The sequence below is a fragment of the Accipiter gentilis genome, chromosome 11, assembly GCF_929443795.1.
Source record: "Accipiter gentilis chromosome 11, bAccGen1.1, whole genome shotgun sequence".
NCBI classification, from domain to species: Eukaryota; Metazoa; Chordata; class Aves; order Accipitriformes; family Accipitridae; genus Astur; species Astur gentilis.
This window is the reverse complement of record NC_064890.1, coordinates 13,557,760-13,574,929: the sequence shown is the minus strand read 5'-3', so window position 1 is coordinate 13,574,929 and position 17,170 is coordinate 13,557,760. Positions and strand designations below refer to the sequence as shown.

At 38.0% G+C, this 17,170-nt stretch overlaps 1 protein-coding gene across 5 annotated transcripts in view; it reads left to right on the top strand.

Annotated features, from left to right (window-relative positions):
* Positions 1 to 17,170, top strand: part of PHTF2 (putative homeodomain transcription factor 2) — a 71,865-nt gene that overhangs the window by 1,293 nt on the left and 53,402 nt on the right. For 4 of the 5 annotated variants that reach the window (XM_049814041.1, XM_049814040.1, XM_049814038.1 and 1 more), the window contains exon 2: positions 14,902 to 14,978. In XM_049814041.1, coding sequence (XP_049669998.1) covers positions 14,934 to 14,978 — 45 coding nt within the window. In that variant the 5' untranslated portion in view covers positions 14,902 to 14,933. Of the gene's footprint in view, positions 1 to 6,807; positions 6,911 to 14,901; positions 14,979 to 17,170 lie in introns of those variants that run through there. The other variant, XM_049814039.1, reaches the window with a different exon arrangement.

Genomic DNA, 17,170 nt, shown 5'->3' with positions numbered 1-17,170 from the left:
GGTTTAGTCCGCGTTCTCAAGCTCTGCACTTGGTATTTTGTCTTTTATTGCTTTTACATGTTGTTGGTCACTTGAAAAGCAATGCTGACGAGTCTTGCGTTTTGTTCCAAATTTGCCAGTGTCTTATCCATCCGTTGTATAATTAACTGGAAAAAGTAATTAATTGGAAAACCTGACTTGTTGAAAGTACTTTAATTAATGTTCTGAAAATCTTTGCGATGAAACATTCCTATGGAAAATACAGCTGGTTTTACAATTTTGACACACGAGTTCTCTAATAGGAATGAGACTAAATACAGTGTGTCGTCAGTAATTTGCCCGCTTATATCTTCCTGTTGATGCTGTTAAACAGATGGTGGTATCTGTTTTATCAAGGAGAAGTGCATCACTCGAAATAACCTGTTAATCCTAGTAAGTGAATCCAGGTATCTTTAGCTGTACTTAGAGTGGTCACTGAGTGGCAGAAGGATATATTTCTGTTATATACGTTAGTGCTTGGCATGAGACGTTTTTGTTTTCCTGGGCTTAGAGGCTAAAAGTGTTCTGTGAATAAATCTCTATAATAAATAATCTACAAATGGCTGTATGTATTTGGCTATTTCTGTAGCTCTGAAGGTTTTGGTGATCTTTGATTTGCCTCTTTATTTGTGACTCCCTGGAAAGTATAATCCTTTTCTCGGAAGTCTTATTTTTGTTCCAGTAAGGTGTTTATGAACTGATGTATGTACGCACATCATAATTCTGTCAGTTTTGACTTCTTCGCGCCCCCTGCCCCGCCCAGAGCTCTACTTCACAATATTTGCAAACAATTTTCACTTCTGAAGGTGAAGATTGAGAGTGATACTTGGAACGTGGTGTGTTTAAGATCCTGATCCTTGTTTGAAGTGGAATGTTTTGCAGTTTGCAATTTTCTGTTGCTATGTTTTGCTGCCAATGTATGTTTTTATCCTGGATATAAATATTATAAAGGATAAAACACAAGCCTGAGTCATCTGAAAAAAAGAATTTGGAAACCTAGTTAGTTAAATTCAGTGCTTGTAGTAGAATTTTTTCCTCATGTATTGTGTGGAATGTGACATGCAAATAAATTGTCAGTAGTTGTTGGGAGCTCCATGGAGCATTTCAAGTATTTTGGTTGTACTGGATTTCTCCCAAAGCAGAGTTAGCTCAGCTTGACTCAAAAAGTTGGTCCCAGCTGTATCCATAGCTGCCTAATATTGGTGTGAATTCTGGGACAACTCAAAATCATGCAGGCTTTGAAATAGGAAACAGGGTATTGATGTTGTATTAGAAGGGAGACATAGGTGCGTTAAGAAGACTTCTAGTCAACTTTCTTTGAGGTGGTTAACCAGGCAGTGAAGGGTGGAGCGGCTCTTGGAGTTGAACAATGCTGTTCCTGTCATAGCTGGCAGGGGTCACTGGAAAGCAGTGGACATAATTTCTTTCCCAGTTCTCCAAAGTTACATATACTGTCTTCCCAGGCTTTTTCTAAATATCTTATCTTCTCCTTGTTTATAGTAGAAATTTTGTTAAAGAAATAAAAACTTTTTTATTTTCCTTTTCTCAGGACTCCTGTGAGTGAGAGTGATGACAGTCACAGGGTTGGTTTGGTTTTTGTTGGGTTTTTTTTTGTCTGTGAGGAAGTTCTTTTCATAATAAACAGCATGCTCTATGGATTCATCACCGAACAGTTTATGTAAATTTTTAGCTAGGCTTACTAGGGACACAAAGCTTGTACAATTACTTTCTTTGTCCGTCGTCTTCTGTTTGAGTAACTTCTTTAGTCAGACAGATGACGAAACCAAATTTAATGGCAACTGAAAGACGTTAAGTACCTACACAGTGACAAATTTTTATAAAACTTTTGACGGGTAGTGACCCAAATTAATATTCCTACCTGAAGAAAAGCAGTTGTAATTGAGTCCCTTCTTTCTGCAGAAAGAGAGGAACTGCTGGCCAATCTACATGCTAAGCTCTGAGCCATCGTGGTGTGTGCTACTGCTGGCCCAGCCAGATAGTTGGGGCAGTTGGTAATACGGGCGGGGGGCAGGAAAAAAGTGTTGGGTAAGGTGGAGAAGGACAATAGGGAGCCATGGTACGCTGGTAAAAACAGGTAGACTTAACTGCTCCTGCCCACGCAACAAGGCAGGCCTGTTTTTTTCTGTACTGTTTTTTTGTTTTACAAAGGAAATGAAACAAAACTCTTTTAGGATACCTCTGTCAGAGGTACTGCTCCTTCTCACTGTTCAAGGACTGTTGACCACTACTTACCCTAACCTATGTAGTGGTGTGAAAAATAAAAGGCTTTGAAAGCTTTAAATAGCATGTTTTCTCCCTTGAGTTTACTGTGCTGTTATTCATAAAGGTGCTTCTTGCTGGGTACAGAGGAAACAGTTAACTACTTGAAGAAATTATATTCAAATTTGTAAGGTGAATACAAAGAGCTTAATAAATTGCCTATAGGGGGAGAAAAGAGTTAATAGTAATTAGGGCTATAACATATTACTGTGTAATTGTTGGGTATGCTCTACGTGTAATCGTAGAATAGTTTAGGTTGAAAGGGGTCACTGGAGGTCATCTATATGGTCCAGCCCCCTCTGAAAGCAGGGCCAGCTTCAAAGCTAGAGCAAACATGTATACATATAGAGATACTCATTATGCTGTCAAGACATTTGGAAATACAGCTTATGTATATGGGGGTTTTTTTAGTTGGTGGGAAGATATCAGAGAGTTCATAGAGCTATTCTCTTGTTTCTTAATTTAAATGTGTAAAGGGTATTTTTTTTCAAAATTCACTTCTGCTGGGAATACTCTGTGAGACACATAGTGTTCAGTATTTAATTCTTTGTTCAGTTGAGGTGGTCTTGGTAGACATACTCCAGAGAGACTGGATGGCTTCCTGGAATGAGTCCAAGCATTGGACTTAACTTCTGTTTGCAAATACATTTGTGGTTCTTGTTCTTAAAAAATAAAATACAACTGCAAAGTGGGAGAAGAGTGAAAGCAATATAGCATCAAATATGAAGTCATGCAAGCCTTGCGTTTTGGAAGTTGGCCAGTGCCAGATGCTTTTGGGGGTTAGGTGGTTGGCAGATGCCAGCCTGGCAGCTAAACACTCTTCATGTTCAGCTGTCTTAAGGGACAGTTTATTCTATGCTTGCCATGTTGCTCATACTCCTTCCTTGGTATTTGCTGCTGGCCATTGTGGGTTTGGGTTAGGTAGAGAGTTTGTGTGGCCAACTACAGCCCGGTGATCTTTTTGGACGTTTTATTGCATCCTGGGTCACAAAGCTTGAGATTCCCTCAGCTGTGTGTTTATTGTTTTCTTATTACTGTGTGTTTAAATAGCTGCTTTCTTTTTGAATCTGAGTGAACTCTTGGCTTGAGTGACTTCCTATGGTACTGAGTTTAACAGTCTAATTATGTGTTGTAAGATAATATTTCTCTGTTAAAAGTTTGGCTTTGTTGTCCTCTAAGCTTGGTTAATGAATGAAGTTCCCTGTATTATTGGAAGCGGTTGTTTTCTTGACTATATTTTCTCTGTATTTCTTAAAGTCTCATATAATTTTTAGTTCTTTATTTTTCTGCTCATACTTGCCTGTCTCAACAGGAGAGTCTTTCAAGTGGTTGATAATTCATAGCCTTTCTCAGAACACCTCCCCTCAGTATTTTAATATTCCTCTTCAAATAACATACATGCATTTCAGGTCAGATTGCACAACCTATCAACAGAGCTGTGCTGCAGTGTTTTCCTTGTTATTCCTCTTCTATTCAGGTGTCTCTATGCTCTTCTGACTATAGGATATTGAATGGAAGGGCTGGCTGAGCTGCCAAATTTCCTCTCCAGATTTGAGATACCTGATTTTAAAGCTTTGTGTGGTGTACATAGTTCACTCCCCCGCCACACCTCTTACAGGTATCGTGTGTTATTGATACTAAATTCTGTTTATGTTGCCTATTCGTTGTTAAAGTTGATCCATCATCTTAAGCTTTGCTATTGTAAGATTAATTGTCATCTGGAAATGTTACTACTTCGGGTTTTCTTTTCTTCCCTGGTGTATAAAAAATAAATATAGTGAGCGCTGCTGGACCTATTTACAGAAGTTTGAGGTTTGGAATACTAGGGCAGGGCTCAGTTCACACCATTTAACGACTTAACTTAGGAAGTACTTTGTAAAAACTCTAGGCTACTGGTCTAAATAGTGGGAGGAGGCGAGGGGAAACAGTCTTAATTGTCCAGATTAACTCTGTTGATGGTACTTCTGAAGGCTTGCAGATAGAGAGCCAGAGTGTTCAAGTTGGCTTCGGGGAGAGCTGCCTCACTACTGGCAATGGCGTTAATGCTCATCTTACTCTGCAGTCCATAGATCTGTGGAGCTAATTCAGGTGAAAACCGCTCATTTACTTAGTAATGGTAGTCAGATCCTTGAAGCTGTCTCCTGTGCGATGGGCTCCAATGCTGGTAAGAAGAGGGATGGAAGCTGGTGACTGAGAAGGAGGTTGGACTGTGGTAAGACTGGTTTAGAGTGGTTAAAACACTTGGGAAGCCTTCCTGGTCCACCCTGACCTTCTCCATTGGCTTTGTGTGGACCTTATGTATCCTTAGTGAGCGATTTCTTCTGCTCGGAGTTCCCTCTTAAGAGCTCTGGGAACGAGCCGGAATGTGGGGCATCTCTATTTGTAAGCTAATGTTAGCTGGCAGCACCTGATGAAGCAGTGGTGTGACGAGTGTCTGCGTTCATCTTTCTTGTAAAAGTCTAATGGTTAGTGTACTCAGAAAGCTGGAAGTTGTGATATCTGGGTGCTCTTATCCTGAGTGGCTTTAATGTCAAACCTCCGGAAAGCGCTAGCCACCAAGGCATGTGCATACTGAGTAAGATCCTGAATATCTACCTCTGTCACTACAGGGTGGTCAGGTACGTGAAAGCTAGTGAAACATAAAGAAAGCAGACTAGGAAGATTTAGTCTGAGTTTAGTTTTGGCATTAGGATGCTTCTGGGTGAAGGAGAACACGGATTTGTGTGCACTTTGCCTTGGACTGACATGGAATGGGAAGAGCTAGCAGACCAGCTGTGTGTAGTCCAAGGAGCTTCTAGGCACCTGAGCAGGCAATAAATAGGCTATTTTATTCAGACTGGGTGCTGCTATTAACCTCTATTATCCAATTAGCCTATTGCAATGAAGAATGTTGACCTCAGAATTTTGTTCAATTTTCTGGCTGCTTTTTGATCCATGGCAATGTTTGTTTTTCACAAATAGTCTATTTAGAAGTCTTTGACATCCTTCCAAAGGCTCTTTGAAAGTCCACATATGTTTTATCACTTGCTCTTGTTTATCAGTTAGTTTGACATGTTCAGAAATACTGATAGGCTAAGACATGATCTTCCTTTGCAGAAACTGCTGATTAGACCCTATCAGATAGTCTTTCAGGTATAATGGTGTTCTATTTTTAATGATGGTTTTTAGGAGCTTGCCAGATACACATGTAAGGCTTTTTACCCTACAATTCCTTGCTTGGACCACTCCAGAGGCTTTTTAAAAAATATAAGCTCATCATTTGCAAGTATGTTCCTACAGAACAGTGGCTGTTATAAGAGACTGCAACTCGTTCTGACAGCTCAGCTGCTTCATGCCTCAGCTGCTTCAAAAACTTGCTGGATAACTATTTGTAGAACATGATGCAAACTTGGTCATTTAGGAGTGGTTTTCAACTTCCTGACTGTACTCATCGAGAAGCCACAACTCTGCTGTGCATTGCCTGGTGACAGATAAACATGTCTTCCTAAACACCAAGTCAGTATTTTCAGTGAGCAAGATTTATTGTTGCAGGAAATTATTGTTGTGTTTAGAGTCACAAGGAGGAGAAAAAGAACATAGCATTTTATTTCAAGGTGGCCACTATATTTTGGGTTGGTTTTGGGGTTTTTTGAGTGTTTAAGAAGAATGTGTATGTAAATGAAAAACATAATATTTATAGAAATTCTGTTCCTTAATAAAGTTGTTACAGTTCTAAGAGCACATGTATACGTGAATTACTTCAGGGATTTCTCATTGTAAGATTGTAAATATGTTTAATGGGATATGTATGTGTGTAGTATTCAGTACAAAAAAAAAAAGGAATTAAAAGAGCAGAACTTGAGGTTGACCATATACTATGTTTTATTTTTATTTTTTTAAAAAGGTGCAGCATTTTCAGAAATGTCTTGGCTTGTAGATCTAGCATGCTGGCAGCAATTACTGTATTTGGATTAATGGGAATTTTGTCACTAATATCTCTTACAGAAGATAAGAAACAAAATTAACTTGATTATAGTCCCCTTTAAGGGCTTGAATTTTTTCCACTTCATTAAACAGTAGAATATGTTTAAATATTAGGAGTTTTCTGCTAATTAATAAACACTGCAGCAGGCTCAGGAGTAAATTGAGAAGTGTAGAGTTCTGGACTTCTCAGTACAGAGTCTTCCCCCCTGTTTTTGCAAGTAAGGTAACTGAAATTGTGTCATGTCACTTCCAATGGAGCCATGAACAGAAACCAGTTATGTAACGAAATTAGGAAATTTGCACAGACCTTAAGGCTGAGGGCATAGATTCCAGAAATGGCTACAGCAGTTGCAACAACTGCACACAATGTTCTTTTCCCAGAACCTGAAATAAATCATAGAAATCCTGATACTCAACATTTTGCTACTATTTCAGACAATTGTGCAATTCACTGGCAAAACAAGTGTTCCTCAGGAGACAGTTATTTTCTGTGGTACTTCCTTGCTCATTCGTCCTTCAGATATCGGCATTTGTACTGTGGAAGTGAAGATGGTTAAGTCGAGCCTACTTCCCACCAGAATTTGAAAACTGATTCTCACTGCATGCTCTATGCTGCAGCTGCAACTGTGAGAGCTTCCTGCTTGGGATGGTAAGTGATAAAGGGTGTGAGCTTTATAAGGAAGAATAAATATGCAGTGGCAGAAATGGGATCAGATACCGTGGTTTGTGGGCAAAATACAGAGGCCTGAGAAAGTACCTGTTTTTCGCTAACTGATATCTTACTTGGAGACCCAGGCAGGTATGGACATGCTGCCAAATGTCTGTATGTGTCATGATATATCACGTTTGGTACAACTGTGTTCATAATCAGCGGGGCTTGATACACAGCAGCCAGCATAGGGTCTGATTCATATTGTGTTGTTGGCCTGATAAACTCCTCAAACAAAAACCCCTTCCCAAACAGGTATCTAGGGATGTTCAATGTTTTTTTTTTCACCTGTCACTTGGGGGTGATTGTTCTTTGGTTTTGGGGTATTTGGGTGGGGGTTTTTTTTGAGATAGTGTGAAGAACAAAGCTTGAAAATTAATTCTCTTTTCATGAACAGCGTCTTAGGAATGCTGGTATCCAAATTTAGCAGAGTTGTTGGTGTTCTTTGGGGAAGGCAAGCATGTTAATTCCTTTTTATTTACAAACTATCATGCTGTTCCTTTGGGAAAGTGAGTATGTTAATTCCTTTTTATTTACAAATTATCATGACCTTGGATTTCAAGGCAACAACTTGGGGGGGCCTTGGCTGGCATGGCAGCAAGACTACTTCTCATGCTGGCTGCTGGATATGGTCCTCAGGTTAGCAGTGTCTGATTTTTTAATTTTTTTTTTTTCCCCTTCCTTCTTAAGGCTAGCTGAAAGGAATGTGATAAAACTTACACTGAAAGGTGTGAACCTGGGAGTGACAAGTTTCTCATTTGCTTGTATACAATTTGCAATTCTGAAATACTGTTTTGAGAAAAGCAATGCATAGATAAAGTACTTAAACAAAACACTGAGTGCATTATATAGTATCTGATGTTCCTTTTAAAAAAGGAAGTGTAGGTTTAATGGTTTATTTGTAATGAACATGAAAAGAATGTGTCTTTTGAAACACTGCTTCAAGGGTTTAATCCTGTCCTTGGTGGCAGTAGCAGAACTCCCATGCACTTGAGTATAGCAAGGATGACTCCTGGTGAGTTTTAGTGGTGTTATCTGCATTACATTGATACCTGTGTTGGCTTGTTTTGTCACGGCAGAAGCAGCTTTTCAGTCAACAGTGGATGCTTGACTAAGCTGTTTATTTGGCTCATTTTAAATTAACTTAAAGTATCAAATAATGTCAGCCATTTGATGATAAAGTTAACTTCTATTTTAGTGTTGAACCTGAAAAGTGAGGGGTTTTTTTCCTCGTTAAAGTTATTTTCTAGCTGTGCATCAGCAGGTATAATATTTTACTTTTGAGTGAGTTTGTGTGATACAAATGTTGCTACAAAATCAGTAGTTTAAACTGTAGGCTTTACTATTCTGATTCATTATCTCTTATACCAGGAAATCTTAGTGAAATTATGCCTGTGACTGAAACTGTAATATGGAGGATCTAACATAATGGTAAAACAGTTCTATTGTGGAAAGCAGTTGAAATCAAGTTCTACTATTCTCATGGCTTTATGCAGTAACTTTTTTAGAACTGCCTTTAATTTGCTGCGAAAAGAAGTTGTTCTTCTGAAAGTATTAAAAATTGATGGTGTTTTAAAAAACATATTTGAGACAAATACCACAGCTCTGCAATTTTACTCCTAATGGTGTCTAGTGAACATGCCAACTTCATCATTCCATGATCATAATGAGTTGAGAAGGACGTTCAAGTCTTGACTCAACAGCTGGATGGTATCCTGGCCATTCGGGTTACGATTGTTATAAAGGAAACAGGTTCCTTGAAATACTTAGTGATTCACAGTGTTTACATGCAAGGGAATCAACTATTTGCCTATGCTTCCTTGCTTGTGTTGTATTTTTAATTATGTCCTTTCACTAGTTGACACTGCTTAGACTTGAATATTCTTCCAAAAGTTGTAATTTTTTTGCCTTTGTCACTTTGAGGAGCACAGTTTTATCCTGAACTTCTTTCAGAGTTCAGAATAGATTTTATTTTCTGTAGCCTGTTGTTTAGAAATGTATGCGTTTGTTTGACTTGGTTTGCCAAAACCCTGTGGATATGAGTAAAATTTTTAAATATACTTACTTTGAATTTATTTAAATCTGTAGTGTAGTATCTAATCTTGTGTTACACAATAAGCACTGCACTGCTTGAATGAACATTTAACTACCTGAAGACATCTAAATATCTATTTCTGTGGCTTTTCAAAAACTGCTCATTTGATTGCAAGGTGTAGTGGAAAAGCAATAGCTACGAAACTCCACATCTGAATAGGGATCACCAAAGCCAGGTAGTCATCTATTTTTAGTTTTAAGGAAGTAGCGAAGTTTGGATCAAAAAATGTTGCATGTTAGTAGTAGTATTAACTGTGGGTTTGATGGAAATGCAATGAATGGCTCTGATGAATGTCACAGAGATGTTGTGATCAAGCTTTTATATTTGGATGTTCTGTCTAATCTCTGAAGTTGGGAGTATTTTTTGTGTTACTCTTAAATGTCCAACGTTAATTTTGCTGTAGTTACTCTGCACAGGACATTGTACAACTGAGTGCAAAAGCTGGTCCCTGTCCCAGATGCAGGTACTCAACACAGAACATGAAACAAATGGCTATATCTGGAGAAGATAGGGGGAGAACAAGGCAGAAGAATAGGCAGTGCTCTGTTATGGTTGTGGATGTGTATCAGCTGTTTTTGTTTGTTCACTTGACCCGTTTGGTACTACTGATGTGCCTTGGAGCCCGGCTCGTACAGTCTGACTTCAGGATCAATATCAATACAAATTGTCAGCTGAATAACATATTAACTTGTAATGAATATGCAGAGTTCTGAAATTGTTGCAATACTTTGTCTCCTGTACTTTGTCTCCTGTCCAGGTGTTCAGTGAACTGTGGGCAGATGCAGAGTCAGACCCCGGGCTGCAGCTTAAGTGCCTGGAATTGTTACTATCCAATTCTCATCCAGATAAGTTAGCTTCAGGCCAAGTGTATCAAACTCAGTATACCGTCTCAAAAAAACCCAACCCCCAAACCACAGACAAATCACAGCCCCTGCAAGCAGAAGCACTGTCCAGAAATAATTAAACAAACCTTTTCACCTTTCATTTCAGTGCTGTCTCAGAAATTGTTTTATCTCTTTTGAAGAAAGCAGGTGATATTTCCTTGTGGAAGTATTTTTACTTGGCATACCAAACTCTGTTAAAGTCTTGAGACATCAATCCCATGGTTTTGTCATATTTACTTTTGTAAGCATCATCTTTGCATTTGTATATGCAAATGTGCTTTAAACACCACCAAAATAGACTACAGAGGATTTAATGTAGAGAGTTTCTTAAAAATACGAAAACCATGGGTAACCTAAGTAACAGGTTTGTTGATAGAAATAAAATAAATCAATAAAAAGCCTACTTCATTAGACTTGGTTTTTAGCTTTGTGATATAATTTTTTCTCAAGCCAAAGCAGTTTTGAGTGAGTTGGAGAACTACTGCAAAAAAAGATTGCTGCCTTTAAGATGGCTTGTCCAATTTTAGCCATAGTGGACACAGTTGGAAGTCTTGGATTCATAAGTTAGCATTGGTTTCCTGAAAAATCATTGATCTGAGAGAGAGAGATCAAGTTAATATAGCTGTTGAGGGAGAGATTTCTGTGTGGGTTCAACAGTTAGTGCTTTACTGCCAATAATGAGTTTCTCATCCTGTAATCCAACCTTTTTCTCATCCTGTAATTATGGTGGTAGGAAGCAGGGTTATATTGTATGTGAGAGGGGATGTTGGTTTAAGATAAATGAGGAGGAGTTAAAGATCCTCCAAGATGGGCTCACAAAGGAGGGGAAGGAGGAGTGCAAGTGTGACCAAAATCTGTATGGCAACCTTCCTACACCAGCAGCTCCATGAGCAGTGGAACTGCTTTCACTGTGACTGTACATTGTAGGCCATGTTATGTGTGGAGGCTTTATATCGCTAAAGGTTTTAAGTCTCTTTGAGTGTAGCAAATGATTTTAAATTTGTTTACTTAAACAGGTTTTCAAACAAGAAAGGAAATCCTATTTTAAACTTTGTATGGGTGAAAAAGAAGGGTAACCAGTCTATGTAATATGCCAAATTATATCAAAGTCTCTGTTGGGTTCCATGCTTTATGTGATAGAAATATTTTTACATTTATTGTGCCAATGAGTTCTTAATAACTGGTAGTTGCTGTTAGAAAACCCGCTGCTATTATCAGAAGCAAATAGGTCAGAAACAATTACAGATGTTGACACAGTCGTGGCTGCCAGCTTTAACTGACTTGATGTGACTTACACGATATTATCAACAGTGGAAAAATTGTGGTGCTCGTTTGCTCAGTTGCACCAAAAGTCAGTGTCCTGGTATTTCTGAAATTTGGTAATGACTAAGCTCTGAGACATTTCTTTCTATTGTGTTGTAATTTTATCTGAGGTTGTATAAAGGATATTGGAGTTACACTGTTAGAAATTTTAAATAGTTCCTTTTAGGTATTTGATTTCTCTTTTTTTGAAAAAGCTTTGTGAAACATGAAAATGTATGGCATTATGTTTCTTAGAAATCCTCAGGAGCTGGTATAAAATCAATTTGTTGAAGGTTTGTACTATGGCGTATATGATACATATCCAAACTTACTAAATACAGTGTCTTTAAAGTAATGAACTGTGTAAAATACAAGTACGTCCATACACGAGTCAGGGAAGACTGAATAAACAGGTGTCAGTGCATAACTGAGTCTTTTAGAGGTCATCTTTTCTTTCTGAGAAATGTCTTAGAAGATGGCAGTGTTGGTAGGGCTTTTGTATAGGGAGTATTTGTGATTTTCATACAAACAGCTGTTATGACCAGGTAATCTAATATATATATTTTTTTATATTTTTTTTTAAAGAAAACCCTGAAATTTCTGGTGATGAACAATGTGTAATAAAGTGTCACGAGTTATTCTGATGCTTAGGCATTTCATAAAGACACTTTTATTTTAATCTATTGCACAGTTACAGTTTCTATCCCACCTGTTGGACATTGTATTTTTCTTTGTCCTTCTTAACTGTGCAAATGCTATAAACAAAAAACAAAGATCACCTTTAATCTTTCACTATAAAAACTGCCTACGGATTAATAATTCTTGTTTCCTTTTAATGAAGAAATATAAGGTGCAATATTGTTGTTGATATTGACAATGTATGAGAAGTGTGATGTTTTTATCAGAAATATACCCCTAAATCATGTTTTTTTGCTGAGAGAGATCGATCTTGGAAGAATGCTCGATGCATAGTTTGGTATTTGGGGGCTAAACTACCACTCCTCCTCCTCACCACTGGTGAGGACACACCTGCAGTACCGTGTCCAGTTCTGGGCTCCCCCGTACAAGAGAGACATGGACTTACTGGAGAGGGTCCACTGAAGGGCCATGAAGATGATGAAGGGACTGGAGCATCTCTCCTGCGAGGAAAGGCTGAGAGAGCTGGGACTGTTCAGCCCGGAGAGGAGAAGGCTCAGGGGGGATCTCATCAGTGTCTATAAATACCTGAAAGGAGGGAGGGAGCAGAGAGGACAGAGCCAGGCTCTTTCCAGTGGTGCCCAGTGACAGGACCAGAGGCAACGGGCACAAACCGAAACACAGGACGTTCCCTCTCAACATCAGGAAACACTTTTTCACTGTGAGGGTGGCTGAGCGCTGGCACAGGTTGCCCAGAGAGGGTGTGGACTCTCCATCCTTGGAGATACTGAAAAGTCATCTGGATATGGTCCTGGGCAACTGGTTCTAGATGGCCCTGCTTGAGCAGGGTGATGACCAGGTCACTTCCAACCTCAGCTGTTATGGGATTCTGTGAAACTGTGTTTGTGAAGTTTTTTTAAGAGATCTTCTTGTGTTTATTTTTACCAATTATGCTTGATCCTAGAATCATTCAGATAGTATGTTTGGAAAACTTGTTTATTGTTTTGTAGTTACTTAGACTAACTTTTTCAAAGCCTTTTGCATAATTTGTTAGGAATTTATAGCTTTACAGAATAAAATAGGAATTCCCTTGCATGTTAAGTACTTGGTACAGTTATATAAAAATAACATTCGTAAACTTTTTGTAAACACAGGAAGGATGCTGAATGTTAGGTGGAGCTGAAAACTTAAGTTTTTACCAACTATTGTTAAAAGGTCACGTGTAGTATAGTGTACCCCATTGACTTTTTTTTAACTGGGCTTGAGTATGACATATTTGTTTACATACATACATTTTTAAAGGGAATCAGTGAGATGAAAGATTGTTAAACATAAAAGTATTCAGATTCTTTTTTTCAAATATTTTAAGAGTTTTTAAAATTATTTCTTCCTTCTTTTCTTCCACTGGCAGCTTCCTGCCTTAATTAACAGTTTGAAATCTAGGTACTTGTCGTGGTTTAACCCCAGCCAGCAACTAAGCACCACACAGCAGCTCACTCCCCCCCCCCCCCCCCCCCCCCCCCCCACCCCGTGGGATGGGGGAGAAGATCGGAAAAAGAAGTAAAACTTGTGGGTTGAGATAAGAATGGTTTAATAGAACAGAAAAGAAGAAACTAATAATGATAATGCTAATAAAATGACAGCAGTAATAATAAAAGTGTTGGAATGTACAAATGATGTGCAGTGCAATTGCTCACCAGCCACCGATCGACGCCCAGTTAGTCCCCAAGCAGTGATCCCCCCACCCCCCAGTTCCTATACTAGATGTGGTGTCCCATGGTCTGGAATACCCCTTTGGCCAGTTTGGGTCAGCTGTCCTGGCTGTGCCCCCTCCCAACTTCTTGTGCCCCTCCAGCCTTCTCGCTGGCTGGGCTGGAGAAGCTGAAAAATCCTTGACTTTAGACTAAACACTATGTAGCAACAACTGAAAACATCAGTGTGTTATCAACATTCTTCGCATACCTAGCTCAAAAACATAGCACCGGAAGACAATTAGCACTATCCAGCTGAAACCAGGACATTACTTATCTCATTTAACTGTTATTCATCTGTTAATATCTGAAGTAATCTATTTGTGAAATATTTGAGTTTGGGTTTAATGATAATACATTCATATCTGAAAGAACTTGAATATTATAATAAAATATCTGGAAAGGATTCTGTAATTCTCACCTAAACTTTCCTCTGATTTTACAGAATGGCCAGAGTGAGAGAATATATGCAATTTTGTAGAAAGACAATAATTCTAAATCTGAAGTCTTTTTATGTTTGTTTATTCTTACTTTTTTTTTTCTGAACTCACTCTGGCTGACTGATTACATGAAAGAAAACTTTTAAAATTATTTTTCAAGGTAGGAATGTTTTATGTAGGCTGAAATTTTTGTTTGATTTTTTTTCTCCACATTGAAACTAATGACAGTGACATCAAAGATTAACTAATACTACTACTTGCTACCCTCAAAACAGACATACCACTCTTCCTTGTTTTTCTCCATTTCACTTAGTTTTTGTCTGCTGTTTTCATGGTGTATTAATTTTATAATTAGTGGAGTTCTAGCACTGTTGTTGAGGGGTTTTTTTTCCTCCAAAAATATCTAATAGTCTGTATGAAATTTTCTTGCATTTTATAACACAGTTATTTCTGGACTTCAGAATACTGTGCTGTGTTAATAACTATAGGTTCTTTAATTTATCAGGGAAAAAAAAAAAAGCTGCATGTAATATAACTCCTGTAAGGTTCTCGTAAGACAATAACAGATCATCTCTGTGCCACCTGTGTTTCACTCGGAATGATGGACAAAACTGAGGCTTCTGGTGTCCTGTAGCAGCAGATTTGTAGTTTTTTTGTTTACTTAGAGGGGAAAACCCAAACTCTTACTAAAATAGTAATGAGGCAAGGTATAAAGTAAATACAGCTGTTCAGCGCTTTGCAGGTAATGGGAGTGTTTCTACATTCCCTATGTTGGCCTTTGTAGAGAAGGTGGAAGTAAAGCTCTGTCTTTTTCTGTTAACAGCCTAAAATGACTGTGTGAATTCAGTGGAATAAATGGCGTCCAAAGTAACTGATGCTATAGTTTGGTACCAGAAGAAGGTAAGCTTTCTATTTGTTTTTACAGTGGCTTAAAAAAAAAAAAAAAAAGTTGGCTAATTCTGTTTTATGTGTAAAGTACAATAAATATGAAATACTATGTTATTGGTTACCATTGAATGAGAGTGAGTAGCTTGAAACTTACCTTCCAAAAGTAAATAAGTATTTAGTTACTCTATCTAACGATATGGAATAGATTTTGGTATATGTTGAAAACTCCTCACTCCCTTCGCTACTTGTGCTATGGAAAAAAGGAAAGAAAATTTTTGTTCTCATTAGAATGTTAATTAATGTAGAGGAGAATGTTGTTTCTATAGCACATAAATGAATCCTTGTTTTTAAGTAGAAAGTAAGAACTGCAATGTATTTTCTGTCAGTACAAGGAACTGTGTAATCCATACCCAAAAGAGATAGGCTAGGGTTTCTTAGGAGATAATTAGGAAAAAAAAAAAAAAAGGTGGGGAGGGGGGAGGGGTTGAGAGGGAAAAGGTCTCATTTGGAGATACATAGTTACAGTATCACCTGATACTGTATCTTTTGGTTCATGTTTGCATGTAGAAATGTTGATGTCTCTCTCTAATTTTTTATTTTGACGATTTCAAATCATGCTATCCTCTTGCCATTAGTATGCCAGTTGGCTTATTCAGTGAAGTTTCTTTTAAAAAGCTGAAAAATTTGCTAAATTTTGAGATGTGCTTCTTTACCAAGTTATAAATAAGATGTGATGATTTCCCCCCCCCCCCCCTTGGCTCTCTATGATTTAGTAAGTTTCTATGAGTTACTGTTTTCTGTGGGCCTATGGCTAGTTTTTCGAAAGGATGCATCCTGTCCTTTAAATTATGGCAACGGTCTTCAAAACAGAAATTCTGGTTAACTTCTAGCTAAGCAATGGTTAATTTCTAGAAATATGCTTTGCTTTGCTGAGATCTTTACAACTGTGAATTAAAGGTACAGTTGGAAAAGCAGAAAAATGAATTTTGCTTACTTTATACCAAACATTCAATTACATATTAAAAAATGGAAAATAACTCAGAATTTAATGAGGATTTTTTGGTTTTGTAAAGTATTTTTGTAAAAGTATCAGTGGTATTACACTGTGGTTTTGAACTGTTTCTTGATTGCAGGTCCAGTCCTATTTTTTAAAGATTTGGAGGATGACTTATTATAGATTTAGTGTAACAAAATTCAATGCAGGATCTTATGGAAGGGGCAAGTGATGCTGATTTTACCAGCTTCCATTCCTTCTCATAAATTTCACTGTCACACTGTCATACTGATAATACTTACAAGGACCAGATTGTGCACGTATTTGGTCTGGCCAGGACCTCTTTTGTGCAATGCAAGAGATACTGGCTATCCGATCCTCATCACGTCTCTGAGGTTGTTTCACTGGTGATGATGAACTAGTCTTTGGACAGATCTTTTATGGTATTCAGCTTTATATTTAAATGGTCCTTTGATGGAAGAAAGAGTCTGAAGTCTTCATAAATCTTAAATGAAGTTCATGCTTGTTATCTGTTTTTCTTTGGTTGTTTTTTTTTTCTTCTTTTTTTAAAATACATGTCTGTTTTCCTGTCGGTCATACAGGAAAAGGAATCCTATATGTGATATGCTCCAACTTTCCATCCTCCTGATGTTAGGAAGGCAGGATCTTCTGCTCATGAGTCACTGTGCTGTGATCTTACAGAGGGCAGGCCTTCTGGTCTTCATATAAACAACCTACTCCTCAATTTTACTTTTCCCAGGACACTGCTCCTAACAGGATTACTCATTATCAGTACAAGTCATTCTTTTAACCCTTGTTCTGTCTTTTTTTTCCAGTGATTTCACACACGTTTCCATTTATTTAATTCATAGCAACAACAATATTTCTGCTATGAGCCTCTGTAGGCTTTTACAGAGGTCTTCTCGGCCAGGAATTGCATGCTGCCTTTATGGCAAGGAGTTGTGATGAGGTGACTCCTGTTGCTTCATGAAAGACTGGACTATCTTCAGGAGGGATAAGATCTTGCATAAACCAGATGTCAGCATTTTCCATGGTGTGAACAAAATTTAATTGCAATCCACATGTGGACTGGGGTCTTCCAAACAAGCAGGCTTTGCTTCTTTCGGTATGAGGAAGTGGAGTCTTATTTTGGGACAAATGGCTGCACTGAAGAAATGTTGCATCTCATGCAAATGTTCATGCTAATTAG